The 15,245-nt window shown below is 52.8% G+C and overlaps 1 protein-coding gene across 10 annotated transcripts in view; it reads right to left on the bottom strand.

Moving 5' to 3' along the window:
* Positions 1–15,245, bottom strand: part of TK2 (thymidine kinase 2) — a 63,255-nt gene that overhangs the window by 9,621 nt on the left and 38,389 nt on the right. For 9 of the 10 annotated variants that reach the window (XR_014060307.1, XR_014060308.1, XM_081513327.1 and 6 more), the window contains 6 exons: positions 14,744–14,818; positions 12,605–12,658; positions 11,925–12,014; positions 9,655–9,728; positions 2,262–2,350; positions 1,609–1,688 (listed from right to left, as the gene is read on the bottom strand). Coding sequence is in view for 8 of the 10 variants with exons in the window: in XM_081513327.1 (XP_081369453.1) it covers positions 1,609–1,688; positions 2,262–2,350; positions 9,655–9,728; positions 11,925–12,014; positions 12,605–12,658; positions 14,744–14,818 (462 nt within the window). In the remaining 2 variants the exon portion in view is untranslated. The remainder of the gene's footprint in view (positions 1–1,608; positions 1,689–2,261; positions 2,351–9,654; positions 9,729–11,924; positions 12,015–12,604; positions 12,659–14,743; positions 14,819–15,245) is intronic. The other variant, XM_081513324.1, reaches the window with a different exon arrangement.

The raw sequence follows: 15,245 nt of genomic DNA, 5'->3' as shown, positions 1-15,245 counted from the left end.
ATGTCTACAGGCCTTGTCAAAACCATTAAGACAATATTCTGGATAATGACTTGGAAGGACTCCAGCCTTGTCATTTCTTCCAAACATCTGGGTCACCGCACAGAGCTGCCATGCCCTGGCCAGCACAGTCCAGCCCCACCACATTACACCCTCCCTCTATCACTCCTGTCTCCAGATTGCAAAGAAGCTGCTCAGACCAAGGCTTGGGAGTTCATAGCTGGAATCTACGCTCCTGGTGCCCAAGCAGGTCTCTGGAGCTGGACTGGCTGTCTAGACATCAGTCTAGCTCACCCTGAGCTCAGACTCCCATATCATCCCAGGAAATGCTTGCCCAGCCTGTCTGTGCACCTCCAGTGGCATTCACACAGGACATGCAGTTCAATATTAATTGAGTAACCCCTAGGTGCCAAGCTCTGGGACACATGCTAGGGATGCAGAAGGGGTAAGATCTAATCTGAAAAGGTTCATGGCAGCTTTGTAAGGGACGGGGAGCAAACACATAAATAGTTTCAGAGTATCTGTCCTAAGGACTGTGACCATAATAAAGCACAGGGGCTGGGGAAGCATAACAGAGGGAAGGTCAGAGAAGGCTTTCTGGAGGAGGTGATACCTGAGCTGAACCTGGAAGGCAAAAGAAACTGCTATGCAAAGACATGTGCGTAACTCCATGGTAGGGGGCTTCCCTGGTGACTCAGCTGGTCAAGAATCTGCCTACAATGTGGGAGACCTGGGTTTGATCCCTGGGTTGGGAAGATCCCCTGGAGAAGGGAACAGCTACCCACTCCAGTATTCTGGCCTGGAGAATTCCATGGGGTTGTAAAAAGTCGGACACAACTGAGCCACTTTCATATGGTAGGGAGTAGGGAAAGAGAATGTGTGTGTGTGTAACCACAACTAGTTCTTTACAGCTAGAGCATGAAAAGGCGGGGAGTGGAAGGGGATGAAGCCAATCACACAGGATCCGGATGGCATGCTACAAGTGAGGATTGTATCCTAGAGAGTGGCGAGGCATAGAGGGGGTGGGGTTAGGGAACTGCACGCGTGGTGTTCTGTATTAGACACCTCGCCAAGCAGCCGTATTGGGGCTGGATTTCTGGGGGATGTGGATAGAGAAGGACCAGCCCAGGAGAGCGGTCCAAGCCTGTTGAGACAGCCTGACTAGAGTTGACGTGGCCCTCAGCCAGGACATGGAAAGGCGAGGCGCTGGGCAAATACCAGTGAGTTCCACCTCCTTGCCGGGCACCGTGCCAAGCCCTGGAGAGGCAGAAGTAAGCAAGCGGGCACATTATAGTGAGGGTCTGGGGGTGAGAGGGCACAAAGGCATACCATCTTCAGGAGGTGGACTGGACAAGCCTTGGGGACACTCAGGCAGGAACTGGAAAAGGGACAGCTCTGAGCATGGGGGTGCCCACCACTGAGTCTGGGGCCACAAGAAGTAAAGCACACTTGGACACGCACAGGGTCTCCAGTCTCAGAGGAAGTCAGAGTTCACCCTCCCACATGCTCAGTTCCTGTTTCTCTCCCTGCAACGAGGGCACGATAACCTCACAGAGGGTGGGGCCAGGCTGGGATGGAGCTGCCCCTTTCCCAGGTTAGAGCGGCTCTCACCAGCGGGATGACCTTCTCCTCTTCCCTGCATCTCATCTTCAGCCTCCGGTAACAGGTCTCAGGAGTGGTCCGGAGATAAACTGAGATTTAAAAATATATATACATGTGGCTTTCATTGTTCCATTCAAAGCTTGGAAGTGAAAGTGAAGGGCAGGAGGAAGGAAGGCACATGGGCAGGGCGTGCAGAGGAGCAGCTGCCAGCAGCGCTGAGCAGGGGACGCAAAGCAGCTGTGGGGCCAGACAGGCATCTGACCCTCGTGGCGACTTCCGCTGTCTTCCTGGGTCACGAGCCCCGCAGGGTCACTGTAAGGCTGAATGAAGTCCCGTATGTAGACAAGAGCTTAGCACAGGGCCCGGCACCCGGCTGGTCTCAGTAACTGTTCAGGTTCCGTCCCTCCTCCCTCTCTTATGAACTGAGAAAAACCCATCACATCACAGTGGACCCAGGGGAAAGCAGTTTGAGAAACACAGGCTTCTCCAGGAGGAACCAGAAGCCCAGTTCTGAGTGCCCTTGGGGAGAAGGCTGAGTTAATACAGGAAAGAATCACCTATGGAGAGGGCCCCACCCACCACCCCTGCTGGTTGGGGGCCCAGCCAAGCATATCCTCCTTGATGGGGCCCAGGGGAGGGAGGCTGGGGAGGGGCCGTCTCACCTATCAAGTCAGTAGACACGTCAATGTTCCTCACAATCCAGTCAAACCATTCCGACAGGACCACATAGTCCACTGCAGGCATTTTCCCACTGTAACGAGAGTTGTGAGGGTTTTATTCTCCTATGAGATAGCTCCTGAACTACGTCACTCCCCCAAAGCATCTGGGCATGGCTTCTGCTGAAAGGGCACTGCCAGGGGCACCAAAGCAGAATGTGATCACAGGACACTGGGCGGGCAGTGACAACAGGGACCCTAAACACCTCCAACCTCCCGCTCCCTGGGACAGTTCGTGGTACCAGGTTGGCCAATAAATTTGTTTCCATAACACCTCATGGAAAAACCCAAACAAGCTTTCTGGTCAACTCAATAAAATGCAGCAAGTATCATGGCACTGCCTGAAGGAAGAAATTCAGGATTTGAACTCTAAGCCAAGGAAGGAGCTATAAAGTCTGGCTCCAAAGCACAGGGACAGCACCCAGGCTGGGAGGTGGAGTAGCAAACCCATTTCACCTTTAGAAATTTATTTTATGGAAATAATAGTGGATGCCCACTGTAGCACTCTTTGAAAAATAATGAAAAACTAAATCATGGTACATCTATGTAACAGAAAAACCATGCAGTCACTGAGAGATGATGCTGTAAAATAATACTTAATGACATGGAAAACGCTCATAATCAAGTGCTCATCATTCGGTGAAAACAGTAAGATATAAAACTGTTGTATATGGCATGACCCAACCATATTGTCAAGAGTATTCATCCACACATTCTGAAAGAAGACTGGAAAGAAAACCACCAAAACGTTAACACAGCTTTTCTTTGAGCAGTAGGACTACTGGAAACGTTGTTTCTTTATCCCTTTCTGTATTTTCTAAAATTCAACAGCATACTAGCCCTCAAATCTGGGAAGAGAATGGGGGTAAGAATTACTATATATTAATGTGACAAATGGGAAAGAAAGAAAGGAAGGGGACTTCCCAGGTGGTCCAGTGGTTAAGGCTCCGTGCTTCCAACGCAGGGGGCATGGGTTTGATCCCTGGTCAGGGAACTAAGATCCCACGTGCCATGCTATTCAGCCAAAAAAATTAAAAAATCATAATAATAATTTAAAAAATAAAATGCTATGCTAAGAAAGAAAGAAGCCTGAGAGAGAGACAGACCCGGCATCCGTCCTCTGCCCTGGTGGAAATGAGCATGGAAGAGGTGGAGGTAGGGGCAGCAGCTGGAGGAAACAGACCAAGAGAGGAATCTGGCCTTTTAACATCCTCCACCAGTCCTGAATATCATCTTGGATGCACCCAGAACTCCGGTTGGCAAGGCCAGCTCTGGGGGAGTAGAGGTGCCTGAGCTGTGTGTAGCTGGGGGAGCATCTGACTGTTGACTAAAGAAGGGGAGGTGGGAGGAAAGCCTGGGAGAGAGGGTGGTCTGCAGAGGCCTGCCCCACTCCCCACCCCCTGCCCTGCTGCCAGGTGCTGGGAACTGACTCCCACCTGGGGCAGGGGGCAGGGTGGGTGTGGAGAAAGGCGCTCTGAAGACAACAGGCTTGAGCAGCCCTGCCTGGGGGCCCAAGTGACACAGCACAGAAGAGACTGGAGGGGGGCTCCTCCCCTAGTTCTTGAGTCCAGCCAATGCCCTCAAGGTGAAAGAGCTGCACCTGGCCAAGCAGCAGAAAAATGCGCACTGCCAGGGGTAAGGGCGGGGGGGTGGGGTGTACTAGCGGGCTCCCCTGGTGGCTCAGATGGTAAAGAATCCACCTGCAATGCCGGAGACCTGTGGTTGATCCCTGGGTTGGGAAGATCCCCTGGAGGAGGGCATGGCAACCCACTCCAGTATCCTTGCCTGGAGAATCCCCATGGACAGAGGAGCATGGGGATGCAGAGTCGGACACAACTGAGGGACTAAGCACAGCACAGCACAGACTAGTATGTGAGGACCTCCACCCTTAATAAGTGGGGGAGGCTTCGAAGGGAAGGGGAGAGAGAGGAAGTCCTGGGACACTGCAGAGGGGACTAAAATTCAGGTAGTGAAGGTACCAACTTTGTGATCACAGGCTCTCTTCCAAGACTGCCAGGCTGGTATGGTTGCCCATCCCCTAATTCTTTTTTCCTATCTCCTTAAAAGTAGCCTATGATCTATTCAGGGTCCATTTCACAGGCCTGGGTGTTTACCTTCAGGGCAGACCAACTGGTCTCAGAGACATCCCCTCCCCCAGCCAAGGTGAGCTGCTGTAGGTCACAGGGGCCCAAGCTGAGCATTGAGACAGGAAGGTTTGCTGGGGTTTATGATAACCAGGCTTCCTCACTCTTAGGAGAAAACACTGGCAAGATACCCACCCTGTGGCCAGCAGATGAGAAGCCTGGTTCTGCCACAGCCATTTTGTCACCAAGAGGGAATCATATGTTGAGGACACAAACAAGATACAGAGTGGGGAAACAGAAAAGCCGCACTTTGTTGTTGCTGCTCAGTCATTAAGTCATGCCTGAATCTTTGTGACTCCGTGAACTGTAGCACGCCAGGCTCCTCTGCCCTTTACTATCTCCTGGAGTTTACTCAAATTCCTGTCCATTGAGTTGGTGATGCTATCTAACCATCGCATCCTTTGCTGCCCTCTTCTTTTGCCTTGAGTCTTTCCCAGCGTAAGGGTCTTTTCCAATGAGTCAGCTCTTTGCATCAGGTGGCTGAAGTGTTGGAGATTCAGCCTTAGCATCTGTGCTTCCAATAGAAACAGCACAAGGGCCACTGACTAAAACCGACCCCCAAGTCTAATGTTAAGACAGCCAGTAACAACCTCAATGTTCCCGCTACTCTGACTGAGCTGCAGTTAGCTGCAGCTGAGAGTATTTGATATTCAAAACACCACACCCCTCTGACATGTTTTCCTTCTTGGGAGCGAAGCTGACTCCAAGCACCTGAGGATTTGCAAAAAGGAAGCTGCTGATCAGTCCCACCCCCTCCACCAAACACCCGGCATGGGGGACACAGCACAGACTGGCAACTCAAGGGTGGGGGCAGTGAGGAGCACGGAGGGAAGGCTGCCCCCACAGTCTCCCACATCACTGACACTGGACAGTCTGGTGTCAGACTGCCCCGAGGACTTCACAGCAGTCGCAGTCTGCGAGGCTCAAGGGAAGTTCTGTCAAATCCCACAGCTGGGAGGATCCCCTAAGCTGTGACCACCAAATTGAGTCACAATTCAGGACACACGTAGCACAGTCCTAACTAAAACCAAACCTATCGACACCAGAAAAGCGTCACGTGTGCAGGGAGGCACACGGAGATATGGGGATGGGGTTCATTCCTGAGGGGTCTCTGGCGCCTGAGAGCTGCTGCTCCAGGAGGTCTCAGGACACCTCCTGGGTGGCCCAGGCAAACCCAGGGCTGAGGACAAACAGAGGAAGCAGGCCTTCCTTTCCCAAAGCTCTCCTTAGAGGTCCTCCTTGCAGGTGGCTCCAGGACCACTGGCTGCTGGCTGAGCTGAGTGAGGAAATAGGAGCTGGCTCCCATGATTCTGGGGGATTTCAGGCAGCAGGCACTGTTTTACCTATATATAGTTTTCCACCTGGGAGTCTGCCCAGCTCCTCCTGTGACTGCCTCAGGAATGGGGTGCCCTGAACCACTCCCAAGGCACTGCTTTTATTTCCGCAGAACACACAGAGGTGAGGGAAGCCTCTCTGCAGACCCAGCACTGGTGAGCTGAAGGGGTTTCACCGTGCCTTCCCCTGATCCCAAGGAGTAAAATTTGAGGTCCTGGGTCCACAGGAATCCTGCTGACTGGTCTTTTTGGCACAGTTCACTGCCACCTTCCCCCTGAGGTCCAGAGAGCCCCTGGTTTGCACAGCACAGGTTAAAACAAAAATCAGACTCAAATGCCAGCCTCCATGTACATATTACTTTCTTTACAAGACCTTGTGTGGTCAATGTCAGCCCCAATTTATAGATGAGGAAAACTGAGGCCCAGAGAAGACTAGCCTAACTCTGTCTGACAAAGCCTGGCTCACCATGGCCCCCAAACCCATATGTCCCCAGTTGCATCACTCGCCCTCGCCTCCCGTGTCCCAGGGCATATCCAGTGTCTCTCTGGCCCCTGCCTCAGGAAAGCCACAGCTCTCAGGCCTGTAACTCAGGCAGTGAGTGCCCACTTGGGACTGAATGAGGAGGATTCCAAGCCCAGGACCCACTGGGGTGGTGGGAGGACCTGCCTGTTGTTCCAAACACTGGGCCTTAATGGATGTCCCCAGCCCCCAGCCCCAGGTGAGTCAGTGTGTCATTTCCCCAGCTGGGCCCCCCTCAGTCCCCCTCTTTCTACTCTTAGAAAACGCCAACCTGGCAATCCTGTAAAACCTGTGTGCTCAATGACCCCGCCCACGGGGCAGGGCCACACAATGGCCTGCATGGCCGCCTTAACTGCCCAGTCTTTCTCTCCACCTTCAGCTGTTCATTCCAGCACAGTTGCCCACACCTCAGAAGTTCTTTAGGTCCTTTAAGTTTTTAAGGAGACTGTGGAAGCAGAATCTTCCTCATTGCCAATTAACCCCTGGTGGCATAATTGCACGTTCTGCCCATCCCAAAGCCGCTGGAGTAGGGGTGCGGGCCAAAGAGGCGGGTCTCTCCCCAGGGGAGCTCAATTGTCCCAGGCCCAAAAGGTAAGAAGGGTCCACCAGACATTTTGCTTTAGGGGTGCAGAATTCCAGTATGTGGGCTTTTCTGGGCACTTACGCCTGCAACTGCAAAGGCCAGGCCTGTCCTACTTCCTTCCATCCCAGTCCCTCCCGACTCCAAGCCAAGGCTGCCAGGGCTTCTGAGAAAGGGATCAACCCCAAAGCTGAAGGGGCAGCAGTAAGGGCTGTCCCCACACAAGCTCCCAGGTAGGAGCCAACATCCCACACAAGCTGTCTTGTGGTTCCCAGCACCCAGTCGAATTCCCCTGGGGTGAGAACCACAACATCCTATTCTGGTTACGAGCAAAGGATCCAGTCAAACCAGCTCTAGATGTCACTTGGTTTTTTAGGCTCATGGTGATGGCAGTCTGTATTTGCAAGGAGCAGAAACCTCTCCAAACGTCTACCCTTGCAGTACCACTTCACTGGGAAGGCCCACTGCATGGAGAGAAGCTGGGTTTCTAAGGAAGATGGCCAAGAAGAAAACCCACATCCTACCCTTCCTCCCTGTAGTCACTTCTTTAGCTCTGGCCAGAACGTTGTTGACCGAGCCTCCAGAAAGAAAACCCTGGGCCTACCACTGCCTCATTCCTGAGCGAGGAAGACACTCAGAGACCCTGAGCACAAAGGGACTACAACAAAACCCTCAGCAACCAAAATCTGAAGCCACAAACATGAAATGAAGAAACCGCAGGTGATGCAGGCAAATGAGGAAATCCTGCCCCGTGAAGAACTTTCACCTTGGCAGGCCGCCTCCCCCCACACCAAAGACAGCCGCTCACAGGACTGGGCTCTTGCTTTCACAACCCCAAAGGTCCAGGTGAGGCCCCAAGGAAGCCACAGGGGCAAAACTCCCAGGGACCACCAAACACCCCCCCGCCCCCAGCAACATCTGTGTGAGGGAGTCTGCTCTCATGAGGGCAGAAGACGAGGGAAACCGCAACAAGTGAACCCTGGAGGGGCTCCCTCATCCTCCTCGCTCCTCTCTGCCGTCCTCCCTGTGGCGGAGGCACTAATTAGCAGGCGCAGAGTGAAGAGCTGTGGAAACCTAGCAGTGGACACCCCTGCTCCATGGACATCCAGGCAGCCAGGTAGACATGGGGCTCCAGCATCAGAAACGCTGCCTGCCGGAAGGGCAGAGCCCACAAGAAAGTTCTGAGGACAAAGGACAAAGCTCCAGTCAGGACTCGCTCTGGCTGCCCACCCCGACCCCACAGCACTAAGGAGGCCTGGAGGGGATGGATCCTCAGCAGCTCGGGACCCAGGGAGAAGCCTTTATGGGCCCCTCAGAGGAAGGGGTGAGAAAAGGCTGGGGGACGAGTCTGGCTGGAGACCAAGGACCTGCCTCAGATCCTTACATCCAGCAGGAGTTAACAAGTATCACCCAGGTGCCAGCTCTGTGCTGGGTCCCAGCTAGGCCAGCAGACCAGACATGCTCCTTGTCTTCAAGGAGCTTATGGTCCAGTTGGTGGGGCATGTGACAGACAAGAGGTACATGTATACTAAGCTAAGATACATGAAACTGCCATTTTTATAGGGCACAATTGGCCAAGTTTTAACAATTTCATATGGTTCAACCTAATTAGAAGTTGTCTTAAATACTATGAAGGAAACTAATAGAAAGAAGTGATTTTCCCTGGTGGTCCAGTGGCTAAGACTTCATGCCCCCAATGCAGGGGGCCTGTTCAATCCCTGGTCAGGGAACTAGATCCCATATGCTGCAACTAAGAGTTTGCATGCTGTAACTAAAGATTCCACATGCCATCAAATTAATTAATTAAATTAAAAAAAAAAAAGTAACAGGCTCAACCCATCTAGACAAGGGAGTTGGGCAGGGTCAGGAGAGGCAACGTGTAGGACCATGGTTGTAGATGGGAAAACCAGGGAACTGGGGCATACAGAGAGGAAGCAAGATACTGGGACCAGCTCTGAAAGGGATGAAGTTCAAGGAGGGAGGAGGCAGTGATGTGGGGAGATGGCAAGGAGAGGGGAGCAGGTACATAGCTACCAAGAAGGGAGGGGCGGGGAAGAAGCTGAAACTTCAGACCCCAGCCTGCAGCCCATTTCCCCAAAACCCCCAAACATCAGCGATCAACTGAGCACAGGAGCGGAGGGCCCCACACCTCTGAGGCTGCAGCACTGAGGGCACCCAGCCATGTCTGTGTGAAGTCTGCTCCCATGAGGGCAGGAGACAGCTTCGAGTGAAATAGCAACAAGTGTTGTGCACACTGTGCTGAACTGACAGCTCTAGTCGCTCTGACTCTTCACCCCATCGTGTCTTGTCCCACTCTGCCACATAAGCCACAAGGGCCCTGCCCCCTCTCAGACTGGAGTCAGCTGGTGTGACCTGCTTTGGCCAATGGACGTTAGCCAACATGAAGCAGAGACCTGAGAAAAAACTAGCGCTTCTGCCCTCTGGCCATCTCTGCCCTCTGGCCATCGCCATGGGAAGTGAAAGCCCAGGCCAGCTCACTGATCCCAGGAGAGGATCAGCAAGCAGACGAGAGATGAGTCACCCCAGTCACCCTCCCCAGGACACCCCAGACCTGCCAACCCCTGGATGTGTCATCAAGCCCAGCCAAGGTCAGCAGAGTTGCCAGGCTGCCCACCCTGGATGGTTGAGCCATCAATATGGTTGGTTGCTATACTATGTATGTCAATTAGTAAAAGAGTTCTGATTTTATTTCTAAAAATTTAATGGTTGAATAAATTACCGATTGTGCAAACTACGATACCTTCTATACAAGTTTTCTACAAAAACGTATCTTGCACTGTGAATTGACCGCTCCATCAACCGTACAGGCAACGTCTAAAAGAAAACAAAATGTTATTTACTAAACTCGGGCAGGAAGGAAGGTCAGGAAGCCTGGAAGAATGATTGTTGCTCCCCTGCTCTGGTCTATGCTGAATACAGAACTGAGACGCCACGGGGGAGGGGTTGGGGGGACACTAAGGAACCGTGTGTCCAGCCTCCTCGGCCCTGGCCCCTCCTCGGCCCTGGCCCCTGCTCGGCCCTGGCCCCTGCTCGGCCCTGGCCCCTGCTCGGCCCTGGCCCCTCCTAGGCCCTGGCCCCTGCTCGGCCCTGGCCCCTCCTCGGCCCTGGCCCCTGCTCGGCCCTGGCCCCTCCTCGGCCCTGGCCCCTGCTCATGCCCTGAGGATTGGTGGTCAGTGCAGCAAGGCGGGGTGGAGAGCCTGTCAGCTGCAGGCTCTTCCACTCAAACGGTGAGGCTCCACTGGACTGTGGGTTTGACGAAGTGCTAGAAAAACTGCCAAGTCTCGCCCAGGAAAGTGGTGCCAAGTGTGAAGTGTGGTGACTATTAATGACCTAACAGGTGCATCCACTGAAGCAGAGGCAGAGCTCCGAGAGGACAGGGTGTGACTTTCTGCAACCCCAGTGGCAGGCCTGCCAACATCTGCCTCCACTCAGGGCTGGTCGGGATCACAGTCTTTCACAACTGTAAAGGTCCATGCCCTACTGATGGCGCCACTCTCTGCCAGCAGGCTCACACCCACCACGGAGGCCTTCCCTTCGTCCATGGTGTCCCATTGGGAAGGGAGAGGTGCCCTGACTCTGGACACTTGAGTGGGCAAACACTGCTCTCACTCAGCCTGCCCACGGCACCCAGTGGGACCTGGACCCACAAATCAGAGGCCGATTCAAAGCCACAACCTGATTCAAAGCCATGTTCTCTCTCTCCTATCTGTCCATTCGTCTTCCTTTCTATTCTTCCATCCTCTCCTTACTTCCAGCTCTCTCCTGCCCATCTTTTGTAGCTCCCCATTTATCCCTCTTTTATCCTCTATCCTAGTCTGTCCATCTCTCTTTCTCTCTCTCTGCCTCCCTCCTGATACATTTCATTAAACAGAGGAACATACATATGGCCCATTATATTTAGATATACTAGACACAATTTCTGTTTGCAACTGAGTGCCCATTCAGGAAAAAGTAGGGTGAGTGCCAACCTCAGGTCCTCTGACATGTAACTTTTAGACAGATCTTTGGGCTTCCCTGTGGCTCAGCTGGTAAAGAATCCGCCTGCAATGCAGGAGTCCTGGGTTCAATCCCTGGGTTGGGAAGATACCCTGGAGAAGGGAAAGGCTGCCCACTCTGGTATCCTGGCCTGGAGAATTCCATGGGCTGTATAGTCCATGGGGTCGCAAAGAGTCGGACATGACTAAGTGACTTTCACTCACTCACTTGGGGAGATAGAAATTCAAACAGTTCTGCTTGTATCTTTTTTCATTTAAAAAAACACACAGATTCGTAGAAGGATGAGAGCTATGGCTTCAAGTGCCCAGTCCTGCATCAAACCACCAGCCAAGTGGCTGTGTCAGAGACACTGGCCAGTGGATGTCCTGTCTCCTGTAAGGAGAGCCTCCAAAGCCAGTCTCTCAGGCTGGGATGCCATTCTGAACCACAGGTGCCAATGTGGATCTCCTAAGAGACTCTGCCCCTATTTACACCCCCTGGCTGACGAAAGGGGCCAGAGCAGCCATCTTTGTGCCCTAGTGATCTGCCCCAATACCTGATTGGCCCAGGGGCCTTGTGAAGGTTAGGTCCACGGTTCACATGCAAACAAACAGGATGTGCGTTAAAATCACCTGGAGGGTGTGATAAAACCCAGATTGCTGGACCTCATCTACAGAATTTCTGATTCAGCAGGTCCAGGATGGGGTCAGAAAATGTGTGTTTCTAACAAGTCTCCAGGTGCTGCTGCAGCTCCTAGTCTGGGGACCACACTTTTGAGAAGAACTGAGTTAAAGGGCATTGAGCCCAGGAGCCGGCAGGTCATGAAGACTTGGGCTCATGTGGCATTGTAGCAAGTTCTTGGCTAGCTGAGGGTGGGGGTAAGGGGCCCTGGAGCCTGGTCCTCAGAGAGCGGCGAGACCAGAGACCTGGACTCCAGATAGAGAGAAGGCTGAACAGCTCCTTGAGAGGTTTCCCTTCCTGGCAAGCAAATGCCCCTCATTTGAAGAATATTGAAACCAAGCATCTGAGATGTACCTGCGGACGAGTGTGCTGGTCGAGCATGGTGAGCTGCACGTACGTCTGCAGCGTGAGGCCCCATCGACAGGCGTCCTGGTACATCAGACCCTGCGGGGGGGGGGGGGGAGAACGCAGTGCTGTATCTGCAGGACTCCCTGACTGTGGACCCAGACCCCACCCACCCCTTTCCAGCAGCCAGAGCTGAGCCTTCTGACCGGGAAAGAGGTGGAGGGAGCACAGGTACATTACAGCCTCTGCTTGCTGGGTCCATCCTTGGCAAAGTGCACAGGGTAGCTTCAGAGGGAGCCTGCGGCAGCCCCAAGCACAGCCAAGTGCAAACCCTAACTGGAGGTTTACCAGGGAACATGGTTACCAAGGAGACCTGGGTTTCTTCTAGGAGAGGGTAGGGGTAGAATGAGCAGCTGGAGACTACTCCCCCACCCCCACCCCACGTAGCCGGGGTGGAGCACTTGCAATGGTTTGGGATAGCTGACAGGAGGGCCCTGGGCTCCTTACACGCCCAGCCAGGCCTCAAAGAACCTTGACCTCAGAACATCAACCTGCTACCATTTTCCCTCTGTCCCCTTGCCCGGTGCAGAGCGAGGACACACCCGGACAGGGGACTGGCTCGTGCACTAGCACCGCCGTTCCCGTACGCTTGAGAAGCTGGTGGTTCACACAGGAAACAGCACACTCACCAGAGGATTATGGCCTCGGACATTTCTCCACTTGGGCACAGGCTCTGTTAACACCTGCCAGGAGAGAAAACGTCAGAGAGCTGCTGCTCCTCAGTTCTGAGCTCCGTGAAAGCGGAGGAGTGTTAGGGGTGGGATGGGGAGAGAGTCAAGACCTGGGCACCCAGGTTCAGCTAAAATAGTGGAGCAACCCCTCCCTGCAAGGCCACAGCTCCATCTAGACACAGCTCCTGGCATGACTTCCAGAAAGGATCTAAGGCCCGCTCTGTCCACCCCTGTATACAAGTATATGCACAGATCTCCTCCCCTGCTACCATGGGGGCTCCTCGAGGGCAAGGGGAGTTCTCACAATCATCCCTCCTGTTTTCCATCCTGTCCCCTACTGCCCACCACAGAGGGCAGGCAGGGAGGTGAGAGAAGCCAGGAGGGAGGCCGCTTCGTGCAGCTTGAGCCCAGCTTCTGATTTACGGGCTCTCCCGTGACCCTGGCAGTGAGCTCTGCCTCCATTTCCTCTCTCTGATCTCTGCACTCCTGTTTCTTTTAGTAGCTTCCCTAAACTGTGCAGGTGAGTTCTGGAAAGGATTTAAATGGTGTTCCTGGAGCCAAGACTGAGAATATGTGGGGATATTTGGGGATCTTCAAGTGCATGTGAGCTCCACATGTTACATATGAGGTGCCACAGGTCACAAGAGATCAAAGGAAAGCAATGCATGGGACCCTTGAAGAGGAACCTCCCCTCACCTTTTACCCCTTTGTGCCTTTGCTCATGCTGTTGTTCTGCCCAGTATGCCCACCTCAACTTATTTCACCTCAACTTTCATTACATGAGAAACTCCTACATATCCTTCAAAAGGCAATTCAAATATCCCTTCCTCTGTGAATCATTCCCAGCCCTCTCCCAAACTTCCTCTCCTTCTGCTGGGTCTTCATTCCATTTCTGTCCTGTGAGTAGCAAATGCTGCAGCACTCAGGCTCACCAGAGGCTGAGACAGAGGCAGCCTTGACTTGTGCCCCATCTGTGGCACAGTCACTCAACACATATTGGGCATCCGCTGTGTCAAGTACCACACTAGGTACCAAGGATACAGCAAGAGCAAAACACCACAGCCCTGCCTTCACACAACTGTAAACTGGCTAGGGAAGCAAACATTAATCAGATCATCACAGAAAGTTAGCATGTATTTTCAAACCCTGAGAAGTGATATAAAATAAGGATACAGAAGGGCCAGAAGAACCTACATAAGGGAGGGTAACCTAGCTGGGGAGGTCAGAGAGCAGAGATGAGATCTGAAGAGTGGTTTTCTTAAAGCCAAAATATTTTTGCATGCTGTGGAGCCAAACGAGGGCACAGGCCCTGAAGCAGACAGCCTGGACTGGGACACAGCATCACAGGCACTAGCCGTGCAACTCTGGCCAAGCCATGTGACCTCACTGAGCCTCAGTTTCCTCCTTTGCAACTGAAGCGATAGTAGGACCTGCATCATAGGGACTACTCTTGTAAGGATGAAATCAATTAGATCATAAAGCCTCAACACAGTGCCTGGCATAGAGTACCACCCTCATTAGCTGTTAACCCTCACTGTTGGTGGCGGCGGTGGTGTTCATTGGCTCCAAAGTCTTCAGTGAAAATACAAATGCTTCTAAAGCCAGGGGGTGGGGGGATGGTGGTAGGGATTTCCCTGGTCCAGTGGTTAAGACTCTGCACTTCCACTACAGAGGCAGGGGTTCGATCTCTGGTCAGGGAATTAAGTTGCCGCATGCCACTCGGCTGGGCTGAAAAAATAAATAAATAGAGTGCCAGTGAGAGTTACACTGCTTAGGACAGGTGTGTCAGGAGCCCCCCCAGAGCCCCACCTCCCTGGGTCTGAGGATTCACAAGGAGGACTCATAGGATCCAGCATATAGTCACACTCACAGCTAACTACAGTGGGAGGTTACAAAGTATAATCAGCCAAGGAAAAAGGTGTGTGGAGCAAAGTCTGGGGGAAACCAGGCCCAAGATTTCAAGGGGCCCCTCCCTCCTCTCACAAGGGATGTTCTCAATTCCCCCAGCAGCATTTCTGCTGGGTAGCGCTGGTTTGCACCCTTTATAAATCCACCAAGCTTTTGCAGGTTCCTTTAAACCTAGTGTGGAAGCCGTACCTCGATGTCTGTTGAGTTGGAGAAGAACTCCAGGCATGTTGTCTTTCCACTGGCAATATTGCCCTCGACACAGATCTAGCAAAAGACAAATGCACGTTAGGACCAGAAAGTGAGTGCCCGGGGGAGTATCAGGACGAATTTTAAGGAAGTGCTCAGGTGAACAGCATAACTTGTTCAGTCCAAGACCTCAGTGTGTACACAAAACCTCCACAGGAAACCCCAAGGTCCGATTATTAGCAATAACAACTTGATTATTCCCACCAGTGGCAGGCTCCAGACCCACCAGACCACCATCCTCCAGGACAGATGCTCCCTTGTCAACCCGCAGACCCCACAACTCGTCCTCGGCCACCCTAGCTCTGCCCTTCCCTAGCTCAATCCTTCAGACTATTAGACTTTAGGCCAAATGGAATATTACTCAGCCATTAAAAAAGAATGAAATTGGGTCATTTGTAGTGATATGGATGGACCTAGAGTCTAACATACATGTTAAGTAAGTCAG

This window comes from Giraffa tippelskirchi, chromosome 7, assembly GCF_054371585.1.
Source record: "Giraffa tippelskirchi isolate mGirTip1 chromosome 7, T2T-mGirTip1v1.2.pri, whole genome shotgun sequence".
NCBI lineage: Eukaryota > Metazoa > Chordata > Mammalia > Artiodactyla > Giraffidae > Giraffa > Giraffa tippelskirchi.
The sequence above is the reverse complement of the archived record's forward strand: the minus strand, read 5'-3'. Positions and strand labels throughout refer to the sequence as shown.